The sequence below is a fragment of the Oncorhynchus kisutch genome, unplaced genomic scaffold (genome assembly GCF_002021735.2).
Source record: "Oncorhynchus kisutch isolate 150728-3 unplaced genomic scaffold, Okis_V2 Okis03b-Okis08b_hom, whole genome shotgun sequence".
In the NCBI taxonomy this organism is placed as follows: domain Eukaryota; kingdom Metazoa; phylum Chordata; class Actinopteri; order Salmoniformes; family Salmonidae; genus Oncorhynchus; species Oncorhynchus kisutch.
In genome coordinates, this window is record NW_022261980.1 from 536,005 (window position 1) to 558,426 (window position 22,422).

Sequence of the window (22,422 nt, forward strand, 5' to 3'; positions counted from 1 at the left end):
GTCATAATATAATAGAGACAGTAGATCTAGCTGGTCTGTCATAATATAATAGAGACAGTAGATCTAGCTGGTCTGTCATAAATAAGAGACAGTAGATCTAGCTGGTCTGTCATAATATAATAGAGATCGTAGATTAGCTGGTCATCTATATAATAGAGAGGTAGATCTAGCTGGTCTGTCATAATATAATAGAGACAGTAGATCTAGCTGGTCTGTCATAATATAATAGAGACAGTAGATCTAGCTGGTCTGTCATAATTATAGAACAGTAGATCTAGCTGGTCTGTCATAATATAATAGAGACAGTAGATCTAGCTGGTCTGTCATAATATAATAGAGACAGTAGATCTAGCTGGTCTGTCATAATATAAGAGACAGTAGATCTAGCTGGTCTGTCATAATATAATAGAGACAGTAGATCTAGCTGGTCTGTCATAATATAATAGAGACAGTAGATCTAGCTGGTCTGTCATAATTAATAGAGACAGTAGATCTAGCTGGTCTGTCATAATATAATAGAGACAGTAGATCTAGCTGGTCTGTCATAATATAATAGAGACAGTAGATCTAGCTGGTCTGTCATAATATAATAGAGACAGTAGATCTAGCTGGTCTGTCATAATATAATAGACAGTAGATCTAGCTGGTCTGTCATAATATAATAGAGACAGTAGATCTAGCTGGTCTGTCATAATATAATAGAGACAGTAGATCTAGCTGGTCTGTCATAATATATAGAGACAGTATCTAGCTGGTCTGTCATAATATAATAGAGACAGTAGATCTAGCTGGTCTGTCATATATAATAGAGACAGTAGATCTAGCTGGTCTGTCATAATATAATAGAGACAGTAGATCTAGCTGGTCTGTCATAATATAATAGAGACAGTAGATCTAGCTGGTCTGTCATAATATAATAGAGACAGTAGATCTAGCTGGTCTGTCATAATATAATAGAGACAGTAGATCTAGCTGGTCTGTCATAATATAATAGAGACAGTAGATCTAGCTGGTCTGTCATAATATAATAGAGACAGTAGATCTAGCTGGTCTGTCATAATATAATAGAGACAGTAGATCTAGCTGGTCTGTCATAATATAATAGAGACAGTAGATCTAGCTGGTCTGTCATAATATAATAGAGACAGTAGATCTAGCTGGTCTGTCATAATATAATAGAGACAGTAGATCTAGCTGGTCTGTCATAATATAATAGAGACAGTAGATCTAGCTGGTCTGTCAATATATATAATAGACAGTAGATCTAGCTGGTCTGTCATAATATAATAGAGACAGTAGATCTAGCTGGTCTGTCATAATATAATAGAGACAGTAGATCTAGCTGTCTGTCATAATATATAGAGACAGTAGATCTAGCTGGTCTGTCATATATAATAGAGACAGTAGATCTAGCTGGTCTGTCATAATATAATAGAGACAGTAGATCTAGCTGGTCTGTCATAATATAATAGAGACAGTAGATCTAGCTGGTCTGTCATAATATAATAGAGACAGTAGATCTAGCTGGTCTGTCATAATATAATAGAGACAGTAGATCTAGCTGGTCTGTCATAATATAATAGAGACAGTAGATCTAGCTGGTCTGTCATAATATAATAGAGACAGTAGATCTAGCTGGTCTGTCATAATATAATAGAGACAGTAGATCTAGCTGGTCTGTCATAATATAATAGAGACAGTAGATCTAGCTGGTCTGTCATAATATAATAGAGACAGTAGATCTAGCTGGTCTGTCATAATATAATAGAGACAGTAGATCTAGCTGGTCTGTCATAATATAATAGAGACAGTAGATCTAGCTGGTCTGTCATAATATAATAGACAGTAGATCTAGCTGGTCTGTCATAATATAATAGAGACAGTAGATCTAGCTGGTCTGTCATAATATAATAGAGACAGTAGATCTAGCTGGTCTGTCATATATAATAGAGACAGTAGATCTAGCTGGTCTGTCATAATATAATAGAGACAGTAGATCTAGCTGGTCTGTCATAATATAATAGAGACAGTAGATCTAGCTGGTCTGTCATAATATAATAGAGACAGTAGATCTAGCTGGTCTGTCATAAATAATAGAGACAGTAGATCTAGCTGGTCTGTCATAATATAATAGAGACAGTAGATCTAGCTGGTCTGTCATAATATAATAGAGACAGTAGATCTAGCTGGTCTGTCAATTATAATAGAGAGGTAGATCTAGCTGGTCTGTCATAATATAATAGAGACAGTAGATCTAGCTGGTCTGTCATATATAATAGAGACAGTAGATCTAGCTGGTCTGTCATAAATAATAGTAGAGACAGTAGACTAGCTGGTCTGTCATAATATAATAGAGACAGTAGATCTAGCTGGTCTGTCATAATATAATAGAGACAGTAGATCTAGCTGGTCTGTCATAATATAATAGAGACAGTAGATCTAGCTGGTCTGTCATAATAATAGAGACAGTAGATCTAGCTGGTCTGTCATAATATAATAGAGACAGTAGATCTAGCTGGTCTGTCATAATATAATAGAGACAGTAGATCTAGCTGGTCTGTCATAATATAATAGAGACAGTAGATCTAGCTGGTCTGTCATAATATAATAGAGACAGTAGATCTAGCTGGTCTGTCATAATATAATAGAGACAGTAGATCTAGCTGGTCTGTCATAATATAATAGAGACAGTAGATCTAGCTGGTCTGTCATAATATAATAGAGACAGTAGATCTAGCTGGTCTGTCATAATATAATAGAGACAGTAGATCTAGCTGGTCTGTCATAATATAATAGAGACAGTAGATCTAGCTGGTCTGTCATAATATAATAGAGACAGTAGATCTAGCTGGTCTGTCATAATATAATAGAGACAGTAGATCTAGCTGGTCTGTCATAATATAATAGAGACAGTAGATCTAGCTGGTCTGTCATAATATAATAGAGACAGTAGATCTAGCTGGTCTGTCATAATATAATAGAGACAGTAGATCTAGCTGGTCTGTCATAATATAATAGAGACAGTAGATCTAGCTGGTCTGTCATAAATAATAGAGACAGTAGATCTAGCTGGTCTGTCATAATATAATAGAGACAGTAGATCTAGCTGGTCTGTCATAATATAATAGAGACAGTAGATCTAGCTGGTCTGTCATAATATAATAGAGACAGTAGATCTAGCTGGTCTGTCATAATATAATAGAGACAGTAGATCTAGCTGGTCTGTCATAATATAATAGAGACAGTAGATCTAGCTGGTCTGTCATAATATAATAGAGACAGTAGATCTAGCTGGTCTGTCATAATATAATAGAGACAGTAGATCTAGCTGGTCTGTCATAATATAATAGAGACAGTAGATCTAGCTGGTCTGTCATAATATAATAGAGACAGTAGATCTAGCTGGTCTGTCATAATATAATAGAGACAGTAGATCTAGCTGGTCTGTCATAATTAATAGAGACAGTAGATCTAGCTGGTCTGTCATAATATAATAGAGACAGTAGATCTAGCTGGTCTGTCATATATAATAGAGACAGTAGATCTAGCTGGTCTGTCATAATATAATAGAGACAGTAGATCTAGCTGGTCTGTCATAATATAATAGAGACAGTAGATCTAGCTGGTCTGTCATAATATAATAGAGACAGTAGATCTAGCTGGTCTGTCATAATATAATAGAGACAGTAGATCTAGCTGGTCTGTCATAATATAATAGAGACAGTAGATCTAGCTGGTCTGTCATAATATAATAGAGACAGTAGATCTAGCTGGTCTGTCATAATATAATAGAGACAGTAGATCTAGCTGGTCTGTCATAATATAATAGAGACAGTAGATCTAGCTGGTCTGTCATAATATAATAGAGACAGTAGATCTAGCTGGTCTGTCATAATATAATAGAGACAGTAGATCTAGCTGGTCTGTCATAATATAATAGAGACAGTAGATCTAGCTGGTCTGTCATAATATAATAGAGACAGTAGATCTAGCTGGTCTGTCATAATATAATAGAGACAGTAGATCTAGCTGGTCTGTCATAATATAATAGAGACAGTAGATCTAGCTGGTCTGTCATAATATAATAGAGACAGTAGATCTAGCTGGTCTGTCATAATATAATAGACAGTAGATCTAGCTGGTCTGTCATAATATAATAGAGACAGTAGATCTAGCTGGTCTGTCATAATATAATAGAGACAGTAGATCTAGCTGGTCTGTCATAATTATAATAGAGACAGTAGATCTAGCTGGTCTGTCATAATATAATAGAGACAGTAGATCTAGCTGGTCTGTCATAATATAATAGAGACAGTAGATCTAGCTGGTCTGTCATAATATAATAGAGACAGTAGATCTAGCTGGTCTGTCATAATATAATAGAGACAGTAGATCTAGCTGGTCTGTCATAATATAATAGAGACAGTAGATCTAGCTGGTCTGTCATAATATAATAGAGACAGTAGATCTAGCTGGTCTGTCATAATATAATAGAGACAGTAGATCTAGCTGGTCTGTCATAATATAATAGAGACAGTAGATCTAGCTGGTCTGTCATAATATAATAGAGACAGTAGATCTAGCTGGTCTGTCATAATATAATAGAGACAGTAGATCTAGCTGGTCTGTCATAATATAATAGAGACAGTAGATCTAGCTGGTCTGTCATAATATAATAGAGACAGTAGATCTAGCTGGTCTGTCATAATATAATAGAGACAGTAGATCTAGCTGGTCTGTCATAATATAATAGAGACAGTAGATCTAGCTGGTCTGTCATAATATAATAGAGACAGTAGATCTAGCTGGTCTGTCATAATATAATAGAGACAGTAGATCTAGCTGGTCTGTCATAATATAATAGAGACAGTAGATCTAGCTGGTCTGTCATAATATAATAGAGACAGTAGATCTAGCTGGTCTGTCATAATATAATAGAGACAGTAGATCTAGCTGGTCTGTCATAATATAATGAGACAGTAGATCTAGCTGGTCTGTCATAATATAATGAGACAGTAGATCTAGCTGGTCTGTCATAATATAATAAGACAGTAGATCTAGCTGGTCTGTCATAATATAATAGAGACAGTAGATCTAGCTGGTCTGTCATAATATAATAGAGACAGTAGATCTAGCTGGTCTGTCATAATTAATAGAGACAGTAGATCTAGCTGGTCTGTCATAATATAATAGAGACAGTAGATCTAGCTGGTCTGTCATATATAATAGAGACAGTAGATCTAGCTGGTCTGTCATAATAATAGAGACAGTAGATCTAGCTGGTCTGTCATAATATAATAGAGACAGTAGATCTAGCTGGTCTGTCATAATATAATAGAGACAGTAGATCTAGCTGGTCTGTCATAATATAATAGAGACAGTAGATCTAGCTGGTCTGTCATAATATAATAGAGACAGTAGATCTAGCTGGTCTGTCATAATATAATAGAGACAGTAGATCTAGCTGGTCTGTCATAATATAATAGAGACAGTAGATCTAGCTGGTCTGTCATAATATAATAGAGACAGTAGATCTAGCTGGTCTGTCATAATATAATAGAGACAGTAGATCTAGCTGGTCTGTCATAATATAATAGAGACAGTAGATCTAGCTGGTCTGTCATAATATAATAGAGACAGTAGATCTAGCTGGTCTGTCATAATAAATAGAGACAGTAGATCTAGCTGGTCTGTCATAATATAATAGAGACAGTAGATCTAGCTGGTCTGTCATAATATAATAGAGACAGTAGATCTAGCTGGTCTGTCATAATATAATAGAGACAGTAGATCTAGCTGGTCTGTCATAATATAATAGAGACAGTAGATCTAGCTGGTCTGTCATAATATAATAGAGACAGTAGATCTAGCTGGTCTGTCATAATATAATAGAGACAGTAGATCTAGCTGGTCTGTCATAATATAATAGAGAGTAGATCTAGCTGGTCTGTCATATATAATAGAGACAGTAGATCTAGCTGGTCTGTCATAATATAATAGAGACAGTAGATCTAGCTGGTCTGTCATAATATAATAGAGACAGTAGATCTAGCTGGTCTGTCATAATATAATAGAGACAGTAGATCTAGCTGGTCTGTCATAATATAAATAGAGAGTAGATCTAGCTGGTCTGTCATAATATAATAGAGACAGTAGATCTAGCTGGTCTGTCATATATAATAGAGAGGTAGATCTAGCTGGTCTGTCATAATATAATAGAGACAGTAGATCTAGCTGGTCTGTCATAATATAATAGAGACAGTAGATCTAGCTGGTCTGTCATAATATAATAGAGACAGTAGATCTAGCTGGTCTGTCATAATATAATAGAGACAGTAGATCTAGCTGGTCTGTCATAATATAATAGAGACAGTAGATCTAGCTGGTCTGTCATAATATAATAGAGACAGTAGATCTAGCTGGTCTGTCATAATATAATAGAGACAGTAGATCTAGCTGGTCTGTCATAATATAATAGAGACAGTAGATCTAGCTGGTCTGTCATAATATAATAGAGACAGTAGATCTAGCTGGTCTGTCATAATAAATAGAGACAGTAGATCTAGCTGGTCTGTCATAATATAATAGAGACAGTAGATCTAGCTGGTCTGTCATAATATAATAGAGACAGTAGATCTAGCTGGTCTGTCATAATATAATAGAGACAGTAGATCTAGCTGGTCTGTCATAATATAATAGAGACAGTAGATCTAGCTGGTCTGTCATATATAATAGAGACAGTAGATCTAGCTGGTCTGTCATAATATAATAGAGACAGTAGATCTAGCTGGTCTGTCATATATAATAGAGACAGTAGATCTAGCTGGTCTGTCATAATATAATAGAGACAGTAGATCTAGCTGGTCTGTCATAATATAATAGAGACAGTAGATCTAGCTGGTCTGTCATAATATAATAGAGACAGTAGATCTAGCTGGTCTGTCATAATATAATAGAGACAGTAGATCTAGCTGGTCTGTCATAATATAATAGAGACAGTAGATCTAGCTGGTCTGTCATAATATAATAGAGACAGTAGATCTAGCTGGTCTGTCATAATTATAATAGAGACAGTAGATCTAGCTGGTCTGTCATAATATAATAGAGACAGTAGATCTAGCTGGTCTGTCATAATATAATAGAGACAGTAGATCTAGCTGGTCTGTCATAATAATAGAGAGACAGTAGATCTAGCTGGTCTGTCATAATATAATAGAGACAGTAGATCTAGCTGGTCTGTCATAATAAATAGAGACAGTAGATCTAGCTGGTCTGTCATAATATAATAGAGACAGTAGATCTAGCTGGTCTGTCATAATATAATAGAGACAGTAGATCTAGCTGGTCTGTCATAATATAATAGAGACAGTAGATCTAGCTGGTCTGTCATAATATAATAGAGACAGTAGATCTAGCTGGTCTGTCATAATATAATAGAGACAGTAGATCTAGCTGGTCTGTCATAATATAATAGAGACAGTAGATCTAGCTGGTCTGTCATAATATAATAGAGACAGTAGATCTAGCTGGTCTGTCATAATATAATAGAGACAGTAGATCTAGCTGGTCTGTCATAATATAATAGAGACAGTAGATCTAGCTGGTCTGTCATAATATAATAGAGACAGTAGATCTAGCTGGTCTGTCATAATATAATAGAGACAGTAGATCTAGCTGGTCTGTCATAATATAATAGAGACAGTAGATCTAGCTGGTCTGTCATAATATAATAGAGACAGTAGATCTAGCTGGTCTGTCATAATATAATAGAGACAGTAGATCTAGCTGGTCTGTCATAATATAATAGAGACAGTAGATCTAGCTGGTCTGTCATAATATAATAGAGACAGTAGATCTAGCTGGTCTGTCATAATATAATAGAGACAGTAGATCTAGCTGGTCTGTCATAATATAATAGAGACAGTAGATCTAGCTGGTCTGTCATAATATAATAGAGACAGTAGATCTAGCTGGTCTGTCATAATATAATAGAGACAGTAGATCTAGCTGGTCTGTCATAATATAATAGAGAGGGTAGATCTAGCTGGTCTGTCATAATATAATAGAGACAGTAGATCTAGCTGGTCTGTCATAATATAATAGAGACAGTAGATCTAGCTGGTCTGTCATAATATAAGAGACAGTAGATCTAGCTGGTCTGTCATAATATAATAGAGACAGTAGATCTAGCTGGTCTGTCATAATATAATAGAGACAGTAGATCTAGCTGGTCTGTCATAATATAATAGAGACAGTAGATCTAGCTGGTCTGTCATAATATAATAGAGACAGTAGATCTAGCTGGTCTGTCATAATATAATAGAGACAGTAGATCTAGCTGGTCTGTCATAATATAATAGAGACAGTAGATCTAGCTGGTCTGTCATAATATAATAGAGACAGTAGATCTAGCTGGTCTGTCATAATATAATAGAGACAGTAGATCTAGGTCTGTCATAATATAATAGAGACAGTAGATCTAGCTGGTCTGTCATAATATAATAGAGACAGTAGATCTAGCTGGTCTGTCATAATATAATAGAGACAGTAGATCTAGCTGGTCTGTCATAATATAATAGAGACAGTAGATCTAGCTGGTCTGTCATAATATAATAGTAGAGACTTAGATCTAGCTGGTCTGTCATAATATAATAGAGACAGTAGATCTAGCTGGTCTGTCATAATATAATAGAGACAGTAGATCTAGCTGGTCTGTCATAATATAATAGAGACAGTAGATCTAGCTGGTCTGTCATAATATAATAGAGACAGTAGATCTAGCTGGTCTGTCATAATATAATAGAGACAGTAGATCTAGCTGGTCTGTCAAATATAATAGAGACAGTAGATCTAGCTGGTCTGTCATAATATAATAGAGACAGTAGATCTAGCTGGTCTGTCATATATAATAGAGAGGTAGATCTAGCTGGTCTGTCATAATATAATAGAGACAGTAGATCTAGCTGGTCTGTCATAATATAATAGAGACAGTAGATCTAGCTGGTCTGTCATAATATAAGAGACAGTAGATCTAGCTGGTCTGTCATAATATAATAGAGACAGTAGATCTAGCTGGTCTGTCATAATATAATAGAGACAGTAGATCTAGCTGGTCTGTCATAATAATAGAGACAGTAGATCTAGCTGGTCTGTCATAATATAATAGAGACAGTAGATCTAGCTGGTCTGTCATAATATAATAGAGACAGTAGATCTAGCTGGTCTGTCATAATATAATAGAGACAGTAGATCTAGCTGGTCTGTCATAATATAATAGAGACAGTAGATCTAGCTGGTCTGTCATAATATAATAGAGACAGTAGATCTAGCTGGTCTGTCATAATATAATAGAGACAGTAGATCTAGCTGGTCTGTCATAATATAATAGAGACAGTAGATCTAGCTGGTCTGTCATAATATAATAGAGACAGTAGATCTAGCTGGTCTGTCATAATATAATAGAGACAGTAGATCTAGCTGGTCTGTCATAATATAATAGAGACAGTAGATCTAGCTGGTCTGTCATAATATAATAGAGACAGTAGATCTAGCTGGTCTGTCATAATATAATAGAGACAGTAGATCTAGCTGGTCTGTCATAAATAATAGAGACAGTAGATCTAGCTGGTCTGTCATAATATAATAGAGACAGTAGATCTAGCTGGTCTGTCATAATATAATAGAGACAGTAGATCTAGCTGGTCTGTCATAATATAATAGAGACAGTAGATCTAGCTGGTCTGTCATAATATAATAGAGACAGTAGATCTAGCTGGTCTGTCATAATATAATAGAGACAGTAGATCTAGCTGGTCTGTCATAATATAATAGAGACAGTAGATCTAGCTGGTCTGTCATAATATAATAGAGACAGTAGATCTAGCTGGTCTGTCATAATATAATAGAGACAGTAGATCTAGCTGGTCTGTCATAATATAATAGAGACAGTAGATCTAGCTGGTCTGTCATAATATAATAGAGACAGTAGATCTAGCTGGTCTGTCATAATATAATAGAGACAGTATCTAGCTGGTCTGTCATAATATAATAGAGACAGTAGATCTAGCTGGTCTGTCATAATATAATAGAGACAGTAGATCTAGCTGGTCTGTCATAATAAATAGAGACAGTAGATCTAGCTGGTCTGTCATAATATAATAGAGACAGTAGATCTAGCTGGTCTGTCATAATATAATAGAGACAGTAGATCTAGCTGGTCTGTCATAATATAATAGAGACAGTAGATCTAGCTGGTCTGTCATAATATATAGAGACAGTAGATCTAGCTGGTCTGTCATAATATAATAGAGACAGTAGATCTAGCTGGTCTGTCATAATATAATAGAGACAGTAGATCTAGCTGGTCTGTCATAATATAATAGAGACAGTAGATCTAGCTGGTCTGTCATAATATAATAGAGACAGTAGATCTAGCTGGTCTGTCATAATATAATAGAGACAGTAGATCTAGCTGGTCTGTCATAATATAATAGAGACAGTAGATCTAGCTGGTCTGTCATAATATAATAGAGACAGTAGATCTAGCTGGTCTGTCATAATATAATAGAGACAGTAGATCTAGCTGGTCTGTCATAATATAATAGAGACAGTAGATCTAGCTGGTCTGTCATAATATAATAGAGACAGTAGATCTAGCTGGTCTGTCATAATATAATAGAGACAGTAGATCTAGCTGGTCTGTCATAATATAATAGAGACAGTAGATCTAGCTGGTCTGTCATAATATAATAGAGACAGTAGATCTAGCTGGTCTGTCATAATATAATAGAGACAGTAGATCTAGCTGGTCTGTCATATTAATAGAGACAGTAGATCTAGCTGGTCTGTCATAATATAATAGAGACAGTAGATCTAGCTGGTCTGTCATAATATAATAGAGACAGTAGATCTAGCTGGTCTGTCATAATATAATAGAGACAGTAGATCTAGCTGGTCTGTCATAATATAATAGAGACAGTAGATCTAGCTGGTCTGTCATAATATAATAGAGACAGTAGATCTAGCTGGTCTGTCATAATATAATAGAGACAGTAGATCTAGCTGGTCTGTCATATTATAATAGAGGAATCTAGCTGGTCTGTCATAATATAATAGAGACAGTAGATCTAGCTGGTCTGTCATAATATAGAGAGGGAATCTAGCTGGTCTGTCATAATATAATAGAGACAGTAGATCTAGCTGGTCTGTCATAATATAATAGAGACAGTAGATCTAGCTGGTCTGTCATAATATAATAGAGACAGTAGATCTAGCTGGTCTGTCATAATATAATAGAGACAGTAGATCTAGCTGGTCTGTCATAATATAATAGAGACAGTAGATCTAGCTGGTCTGTCATAATATAATAGAGACAGTAGATCTAGCTGGTCTGTCATAATATAATAGAGACAGTAGATCTAGCTGGTCTGTCATAATATAATAGAGACAGTAGATCTAAGCTGGTCTGTCATAATATAATAGAGACAGTAGATCTAGCTGGTCTGTCATAATATAATAGAGACAGTAGATCTAGCTGGTCTGTCATAATATAATAGAGACAGTAGATCTAGCTGGTCTGTCATATATAATAGAGACAGTAGATCTAGCTGGTCTGTCATAATATAATAGAGACAGTAATCTAGCTGGTCTGTCTAATATAATAAGACAGTAGATCTAGCTGGTCTGTCATAATTAATAGAGACAGTAGATCTAGCTGTCTCTATTATATTATGACAGACCAGCTAGATCTACTGTCTCTATTATATTATGACAGACCAGCTAGATCTACTGCTCTATTATATTATGACAGACCAGCTAGATCTACTGTCTCTATTAAATTAATGACAGACAGCTAGATCTACTGTCTCTATTAATATAAGACAGACCAGCTAGATCTACTGTCTCTATATATTATGACAGACAGCTAGATCTACTGTCTCTATTATTATGACAGACCAGCTAGATCTACTGTCTCTATTATTATGACAGACCAGCTAGATCTACTGTCTCTATTATATTATGACACCAGCTAGATCTACTGTCTCTATTATATTATGACAGACCAGCTAGATCTACTGTCTCTATTATATTATGACAGACCAGCTAGATCTATGTCTCTATATATTATGACAGACCAGCTAGATCTACTGTCTCTATTATATTATGACAGACAGCTAGATCTACTGTCTCTATTATATTATGACAGACCAGCTAGATCTACTGTCTCTATTATATTATGACAGACCAGCTAGATCTACTGTCTCTATTATATTATGACAGACCAGCTAGATCTACTGTCTCTATTATATTATGACAGACAGCTAGATCTACTGTCTCTATTATATTATGACAGACCAGCTAGATCTACTGTCTCTATTATATATGACAGACCAGCTAGATCTACTGTCTCTATTATATTATGACAGACCAGCTAGATCTACTGTCTCTATTATATTATGACAGACCAGCTAGATCTACTGTCTCTATTATATTATGACAGACCAGCTAGATCTACTGTCTCTATTATATTATGACAGACCAGCTAGATCTATGTCTCTATATATTATGACAGACCAGCTAGATCTACTGTCTCTATTATATTATGACAGACCAGCTAGATCTACTGTCTCTATTATATTATGACAGACCAGCTAGATCTACTGTCTCTATTATATTATGACAGACCAGCTAGATCTACTGCTCTATTATAATATGAGACCAGCTAGATCTACTGTCTCTATTATATTATGACAGACCAGCTAGATCTACTGTCTCTATTATTATGACAGACCAGCTAGATCTACTGTCTTATTATATTATGACAGACCAGCTAGATCTACTGTCTCTATTATATTATGACAGACCAGCTAGATCTACTGTCTCTATTATATTATGACAGACCAGCTAGATCTACTGTCTCTATTATATTATGACAGACCAGCTAGATCTACTGTCTCTATTATTAATGACAGACCAGCTAGATCTACTGTCTCTATTATATTATGACAGACCAGCTAGCTACTGTCTCTATTATATTATGACAGACCAGCTAGATCTACTGTCTCTATTATATTGACAGACCAGCTAGATCTACTGTCTCTATTAATTATGACAGACCAGCTAGATCTACTGTCTCTATTATATTATGACAGACCAGCTAGATCTACTGTCTCTATTATATTATGACAGACCAGCTAGATCTACTGTCTCTATTATATTATGACAGACCAGCTAGATCTACTGTCTCTATTATATTATGACAGACCAGCTAGATCTACTGTCTCTATTATATTATGACAGACCAGCTAGATAAATGACAATAAAAAGCGATCTACTGTCTCTATTATATTATGACAGACCAGCTAGATCTACTGTCTCTATTATATTATGACAGACCAGCTAGATCTACTGTCTCTATATATTATGACAGACCAGCTAGATCTACTGTCTCATTATATTATGACAGACCAGCTAGATCTACTGTCTCTATTATATTATGACAGACCAGCTAGATCTACTGTCTCTATTATATTATGACAGACCAGCTAGATCTACTGTCTCTATTATATTATGACAGACCAGCTAGATCTACTGTCTCTATTATATTATGACAGACCAGCTAGATCTACTGTCTCTATTATATTATGACAGACCAGCTAGATCTACTGTCTCTATTATATTATGACAGACCAGCTAGATCTACTGTCTATATATATGACAGACCAGCTAGATCTACTGTCTCTATTATATTATGACAGACCAGCTAGATCTACTGTCTCTATTATATTATGACAGACCAGCTAGATCTACTGTCTCTATTATATTATGACAGACCAGCTAGATCTACTGTCTCTATTATATTATGACAGACCAGCTAGATCTACTGTCTCTATTATATTATGACAGACCAGCTAGATCTACTGTCTCTATTATATTATGACAGACCAGCTAGATCTACTGTCTCTATTATATTATGACAGACCAGCTAGATCTACTGTCTCTATTAATTATGACAGACCAGCTAGATCTACTGTCTCTATTATATTATGACAGACCAGCTAGATCTACTGTCTCTATTATATTATGACAGACCAGCTAGATCTACTGTCTCTATTATATTATGACAGACCAGCTAGATCTACTGTCTCTATTATATTATGACAGACCAGCTAGATCTACTGTCTCTATTATATTATGACAGACCAGCTAGATCTACTGTCTCTATTATATTATGACAGACCAGCTAGATCTACTGTCTCTATTATATTATGACAGACCAGCTAGATCTACTGTCTCTATTATATTATGACAGACCAGCTAGATCTACTGTCTCTATTATATTATGACAGACCAGCTAGATCTACTGTCTCTATATATTATGACAGACCAGCTAGATCTACTGTCTCTATTATATTATGACAGACCAGCTAGATCTACTGTCTCTATTATATTATGACAGACCAGCTAGATCTACTGTCTCTATTATATTATGACAGACCAGCTAGATCTACTGTCTCTATTATATTATGACAGACCAGCTAGATCTACTGTCTCTATTATTATGACAGACCAGCTAGATCTACTGTCTCTATTATATTATGACAGACCAGCTAGATCTACTGTCTCTATTATATATGACAGACCAGCTAGATCTACTGTCTCTATTATATTATGACAGACCAGCTAGATCTACTGTCTCTATTATATTATGACAGACCAGCTAGATCTACTGTCTCTATTATATTATGACAGACCAGCTAGATCTACTGTCTCTATTATATTATGACAGACCAGCTAGATCTACTGTCTCTATTATATTATGACAGACCAGCTAGATCTACTGTCTCTATTATATTATGACAGACCAGCTAGATCTACTGTCTCTATTATATTATGACAGACCAGCTAGATCTACTGTCTCTATTATATTATGACAGACCAGCTAGATCTACTGTCTCTATTATAATAACAGACCAGCTAGATCTACTGTCTCTATTATATTATGACAGACCAGCTAGATCTACTGTCTCTATTATATTATGACAGACCAGCTAGATCTACTGTCTCTATTATATTATGACAGACCAGCTAGATCTACTGTCTCTATTATATTATGACAGACCAGCTAGATCTACTGTCTCTATTATATTATGACAGACCAGCTAGATCTACTGTCTCTATTATATTATGACAGACCAGCTAGATCTACTGTCTCTATTATATTATGACAGACCAGCTAGATCTACTGTCTCTATTATATTATGACAGACCAGCTAGATCTACTGTCTCTATTATTTATGACAGACCAGCTAGATCTACTGTCTCTATTATATTATGAGACCAGCTAGATCTACTGTCTCTATTATATTATGACAGACCAGCTAGATCTACTGTCTCTATTATATTATGACAGACCAGCTAGATCTACTGTCTCTATTATATTATGACAGACCAGCTAGATCTACTGTCTCTATTATATTATGACAGACCAGCTAGATCTACTGTCTCTATTATATTATGACAGACCAGCTAGATCTACTGTCTCTATTATATTATGACAGACCAGCTAGATCTACTGTCTCTATTATATTATGACAGACCAGCTAGATCTACTGTCTCTATTATATTATGACAGACCAGCTAGATCTACTGTCTCTATTATATTATGACAGACCAGCTAGATCTACTGTCTCTATTATATTATGACAGACCAGCTAGATCTACTGTCTCTATATATTATGACAGACCAGCTAGATCTACTGTCTCTATTATATTATGACAGACCAGCTAGATCTACTGTCTTATTATATTATGACAGACCAGCTAGATCTACTGTCTCTATTATATTATGACAGACCAGCTAGATCTACTGTCTCTATTATATTATGACAGACCAGCTAGATCTACTGTCTCTATTATATTATGACAGACCAGCTAGATCTACTGTCTCTATTATATTATGACAGACCAGCTAGATCTACTGTCTCTATATATTATGACAGACCAGCTAGATCTACTGTCTCTATTATATTATGACAGACCAGCTAGATCTACTGTCTCTATTATATTATGACAGACCAGCTAGATCTACTGTCTCTATTATATTATGACAGACCAGCTAGATCTACTGTCTCTATTATATTATGACAGACCAGCTAGATCTACTGTCTCTATTATATTATGACAGACCAGCTAGATCTACTGTCTCTATTATATTATGACAGACCAGCTAGATCTACTGTCTCTATTATATTATGACAGACCAGCTAGATCTACTGTCTCTATTATATTATGACAGACCAGCTAGATCTACTGTCTCTATATATATGACAGACCAGCTAGATCTACTGTCTCTATTATATTATGACAGACCAGCTAGATCTACTGTCTCTATTATATGACAGACCAGCTAGATCTACTGTCTCTATTATATTATGACAGACCAGCTAGATCTACTGTCTCTATTATATTATGACAGACCAGCTAGATCTACTGTCTCTATTATATTATGACAGACCAGCTAGATCTACTGTCTCTATTATATTATGACAGACCAGCTAGATCTACTGTCTCTATTATATTATGACAGACCAGCTAGATCTACTGTCTCTATTATATTATGACAGACCAGCTAGATCTACTGTCTCTATTATATTATGACAGACCAGCTAGATCTACTGTCTCTATTATATTATGACAGACCAGCTAGATCTACTGTCTCTTTATAATATGACAGACCAGCTAGATCTACTGTCTCTATTATATTATGACAGACCAGCTAGATCTACTGTCTCTATATATTATGACAGACCAGCTAGATCTACTGTCTCTATTATATTATGACAGACCAGCTAGATCTACTGTCTCTATTATATTATGACAGACCAGCTAGATCTACTGTCTCTATTATATTATGACAGACCAGCTAGATCTACTGTCTCTATTATATTATGACAGACCAGCTAGATCTACTGTCTCTATTATATTATGACAGACCAGCTAGATCTACTGTCTCTATTATATTATGACAGACCAGCTAGATCTACTGTCTCTATTATATATGACAGACCAGCTAGATCTACTGTCTCTATATATTATGACAGACCAGCTAGATCTACTGTCTCTATTATATTATGACAGACCAGCTAGATCTACTGTCTCTATTATATTATGACAGACCAGCTAGATCTACTGTCTCTATTATATTATGACAGACCAGCTAGATCTACTGTCTCTATTATATTATGACAGACCAGCTAGATCTACTGTCTCTATTATATTATGACAGACCAGCTAGATCTACTGTCTCTATTATATTATGACAGACCAGCTAGATCTACTGTCTCTATTATATGACAGACCAGCTAGATCTACTGTCTCTATTATATTATGACAGACCAGCTAGATCTACTGTCTCTATTATATTATGACAGACCAGCTAGATCTACTGTCTCTATTATATTATGACAGACCAGCTAGATCTACTGTCTCTATTATATTATGACAGACCAGCTAGATCTACTGTCTCATTTATTATGACAGACCAGCTAGATCTACTGTCTCTATTATATTATGACAGACCAGCTAGATCTACTGTCTCTATTATATTATGACAGACCAGCTAGATCTACTGTCTCTATTATATTATGACAGACCAGCTAGATCTACTGTCTCTATTATAATATGACAGACCAGCTAGATCTACTGTCTCTATTATATTATGACAGACCAGCTAGATCTACTGTCTCTATTATATTATGACAGACCAGCTAGATCTACTGTCTCTATTATATATGACAGACCAGCTAGATCTACTGTCTCTATTATATTATGACAGACCAGCTAGATCTACTGTCTCTATATAATTATGACAGACCAGCTAGATCTACTGTCTCTATTATATTATGACAGACCAGCTAGATCTACTGTCTCTATTAATTATGACAGACCAGCTAGATCTACTGTCTTATTATATTATGACAGACCAGCTAGATCTACTGTCTCTATTATATTATGACAGACCAGCTAGATCTACTGTCTCTATTATATTATGACAGACCAGCTAGATCTACTGTCTCTATTATATTATGACAGACCAGCTAGATCTACTGTCTCTATTATATTATGACAGACCAGCTAGATCTACTGTCTCTATTATATTATGACAGACCAGCTAGATCTACTGTCTCTATTATATTATGACAGACCAGCTAGATCTACTGTCTCTATTATATTATGACAGACCAGCTAGATCTACTGTCTCTATTATATTTTGCCTATTTAACCGCACACTGTGTTTGGTTGTGTACATGGATTTTATAATTCGTATGTTTTTATCCCCCAAACACCACTTTCCATCAGTTTGTATAGCAGACCATCATGCCAAATTGATGTCAAAGGCCTTTTTGAAATCAACAAAGCATGAGAAGACTTTGCCTTTGTTTTGGTTTGTTTGTTTGTTCAATTAGGGTGGGCAGGGTGAATAATTGTACAACATACAATTACCGTCTGTTGTACGGTAATTTGGTAAAAAGCCATTTTGACATTTGCTCAGTACATTGTTTTCATTGAGGAAATGTACGAATCTGCTGTTAATGATAATGCAGATGATTTTCCCAAGGTTACTGTTGATGCATATCCCACGGTAGTTATTGGGGTCAAATTTGTCTCCACTTTTGTGGATTGGGGGTGATCAGTCCTTGGTTCCAAATATTGGGGAAGATGCCAGAGCTAAGGATAATGTTGAAGAGTTTTAGTATAGCCAATTGGGAATTTGTTGTCTGTATATTTGATAATTTTATTAAGGATACCATCAACACCACATGCCTTTTGGGTTGGAGGGTTTTTATTTTGTCCTGTAGCTCATTCAAGGTAATTGGAGAATCCAGTTGGTTCTGGTCTTTAATAGTTGATTCTAAGATTTGTATTTGTTCCTGTATATGTTTTTGCTCTTTATTCTTTGTTATAGAGCCAAACAGATTGGAGAAGTGGTTTACCCAGACATCTCCATTTTGGATAGATAATTCTTCATGTTGTTGTTTGTTCCTTCTTTTTCCATAGTGTATTTCTGTATTGTATTAGTGATTCACCATAGTGAAGGCGTAGACTCTCTCTCTCTCCCTCTCAGGTCTGTGTTCAGTGGACTGAGTGTTCCTCCCTCAGGATAGATGTGGCCACATCAGAGGGGCCAGAACAGCCTTCCTTTGGTCACAGTTATAGACACACTGACTCATCAGAACTCTGTTATTGTCCTGCAGTTAGGGACAGATGTTGACTGGTGCCCCAAATAGCACCATATTCCCTATATAGTGCACTACTTTTGTCTAGAGCCCTATTAGCTCGGCCAAAAGTTGTACACTATACAGGGAATTTGGTGCCAAATGAGACACAGCCCAGAACTCTGCTATTGCCCTGTTGTTAGAACACTATGGACAGGTGATGTCACTTGTGTCCTGAGAACTAAACATTCTGTTATCCTGAGGTATGATGAGTGTTGTTTGGAGAGAGAGAGAGAGAGAGAGAGAGAGGGACAGAGAGAGAGAGGGACAGAGAGAGAGAGAGAGAGAGAGGGACAGAGAGAGAGAGACAGAGAGAGACACAGAACAGACAGAACAGAGACAGAGAGAGAGAGAGAGAGAAGAGACAGAGAGAGACAGAGAGAGACAGAGAGAGAGAGAGACAGACAGACAGACAGACAGACAGACAGACAGACAGACAGACAGACAGACAGACAGACAGACAGACAGACAGACAGACAGACAGACAGACAGACAGACAGACAGACAGACAGACAGACAGACAGACAGACAGACAGACAGACAGACAGACAGACAGACAGAGAGAGTGACGTGAGAGAGAGAGAGAGAGAGAGAGAGAGAGAGAGAGAGAGAGAGAGAGAGAGACACACAGAGAGAGAAAGAGACAGAGTTACAGAGAGAAAGAGAGAAATAGGGAGGCGGTTAGAGAGATGGAAGAGAGAGGGAAACACAGAGAGAGAAAGAGAGAAAGAGGGAGGGGAGAGAGGGGGAGAGAGAGAGGAACACAGAGAGAGAAAGAGACAGAGAGAAAGAGAGAAAGAGAGAAATAGAGAGCGGGAGAGAGAGAGAGAGAGCGAGAGAGAGGAACACAGAGAGAGAAAGAGGGAGGGGAGAGAGAGGGAGAGAGAGAGAGAGAGAGAGAGAGAGAGAGAGAGAGAGGAACACAGCACACCTACATTACAGGACAACAAGGTTTGGTCATTTATTACTCTCTATTCTTCTCTTTTCTCTCTTTTCTCCTCCTGTCTTCCAAAAACACTCCTCACTGTCTGGACTCAATTTCCTGCCTGAGTGTGTATGATGATAGTGTGTGAGTAGTGTATGTGTGTGTTAGTGTGTGAAAGTGTTTGCACGTGTGTGTCTATGAGGGCCATGACTATGTGTGTGTGTCTATACCTTCACAGACTCTGTTCTCCTCGTTGAGTTGGAAGCCTTTTGGGACATTCACACTGGAAGCTACCAAAGGTGTTGATGCAGTTTCCTCCTTGACACAGGCCTGGCAGCTCCTGGCACTCATTGATGTCTGAATGTAAATGAGAACACAGAGATGAGGTTGAACTAACCTTCCAGTGTTGCAGTGATGGGGATAGGGGTTAGGTTGAACTAAACTTCCAGTGTGACAGTGATGGGGTTAGGGGTTAGGTTGAAACTAACCTTCCAGTATTGCAGTGATGGGGTTAGGGGTTAGCACACAATTAAACAGAACATAGGATATTTATGGGGTTAGGGTTGAACTAAACTTCCAGTATGACAGTGATGGGGTTAGAGGTCAGGGTTAGGTTGAACTAACCTTCCAGTATGACAGTGATGGGGTTAGAGGTCAGAGGTTAGGTTGAACTAACCTTCCAGTATAACAGTGATGGGGTTAGAGGTCAGGGGTTAGGTTGAACTAACCTTCCAGTATAACAGTGATGGGGTTAGAGGTCAGGGGTTAGGTTGAACTAACCTTCCAGTATGACAGTGATGGGGTTAGAGGTCAGAGGTTAGGTTGAACTAACCTTCCAGTATAACAGTGATGGGTGTTAGAGGTCAGGGGTTAGGTTGAACTAACCTTCCAGTATGACAGTGATTGGGGTTAGAGGTCAGGGGTTAGGTTGAACTATCCTTCCAGTATATCAGTGATGGGGTTAGAGGTCAGGGGTTAGGTTGAACTAACCTTCCAGTATGACAGTGATGGGGTTAGAGGTCAGGGGGTAGGTTGAACTAACCTTCCAGTATGACAGTGATGGGGTTAGAGGTCAGAGGTTAAGTTGAACCAACCTTCCAGTATAACAGTGATGAGGTTAGAGGTCAGGGGATAAGTTGAACCAACCTTCCAGTATGACAGTGATGAGGTTAGAGGTCAGGGGTTAGGTTAAACTAACCTTCCAGTATGACAGTGATGAGGTTAGAGGTCAGAGGTTAGGTTGAACTAACCTTCCAGTATAACAGTGATGGGGTTAGAGGTCAGGTGTTAGGTTGAACTAACCTTCCAGTATAACAGTGATGGGGTTAGAGGTTAGGTTGAACTAACCTTCCAGTATAACAGTGATGGGGTTAGAGGTCAGGGGTTAGGTTGAACTAACCTTCCAGTATAACAGTGATGGGGTTAGAGGTTAGGTTGAACTAACCTTCCAGTATAACAGTGATGGGGTTAGGTCTGAATCCCTCTCCTCCTGGACACAACGTCTTGTACTCCGCTGGAAGACAATGATTTATTCACTACATCACAACATTCAGGGATCTTTCCATGTAAGTATTGGGTTAGATGGGGTGATAGGTCAGACTGACTCACAGGAGTTGAGAGGGGGGCAGGATTCGCAGGGTGTTCCCCAGGCCTGCCCTAGAGAACAGCAGCAGGAGGCTTTGGACACCGCCACACCTATCTCATTGGAACAGACCAAACTCTCAGACGCATCCCCCCGCATCCGCACGTCCAGATAGCAGTCACCAGAACGAGTGTCTGGAAGGGACACACACATACTCAGTCATCTCCCATCAGAAGGACCCATACTGAAAGTGTGTGTGTGATGAGTCCAGAGCGATGTCTCACCTACACAGCCCACGCGGGTGGGGTTGAGTTCGAAGTCTTGAGGACAGTTACAGATGTAGCTACCTGGGTGGTGTTGACACACAGTCCACTGATACAGGTGGTCGGGTCAGCACACTCATTAATGTCTGATAGGAGAGGGGGGAGAGAGAGAGAGTGAGAGAGAGAGAGGGGGTAGAGAGGGTGGTGAATGGAGAGAGAGAGAGAGAGAGGGGGGAAGGAGAGAGAGAGTGAGAGAGAGAGAGAGGTGGGAAGGAGAGACAGAGAGAGAGAGAGGTGGGGGGATGGAGAGAGAGCAGAGAGAGGAGAGAGGGGGGGGTGGATGGAGAGAGAGAGAGGGGGGGGGTTGATGGAGAG

At 37.2% G+C, this 22,422-nt stretch overlaps 1 protein-coding gene across 1 annotated transcript in view; it reads right to left on the minus strand.

Annotated features, from left to right (window-relative positions):
- fbn1 (fibrillin 1) overlaps positions 1–22,422 on the minus strand; it is a 126,016-nt gene that overhangs the window by 24,682 nt on the left and 78,912 nt on the right. The window contains 6 exon segments of the mRNA XM_031812385.1: positions 20,433–20,475; positions 20,477–20,559; positions 21,647–21,715; positions 21,811–21,978; positions 22,069–22,135; positions 22,138–22,193. Coding sequence (XP_031668245.1) covers positions 20,433–20,475; positions 20,477–20,559; positions 21,647–21,715; positions 21,811–21,978; positions 22,069–22,135; positions 22,138–22,193 — 486 coding nt within the window.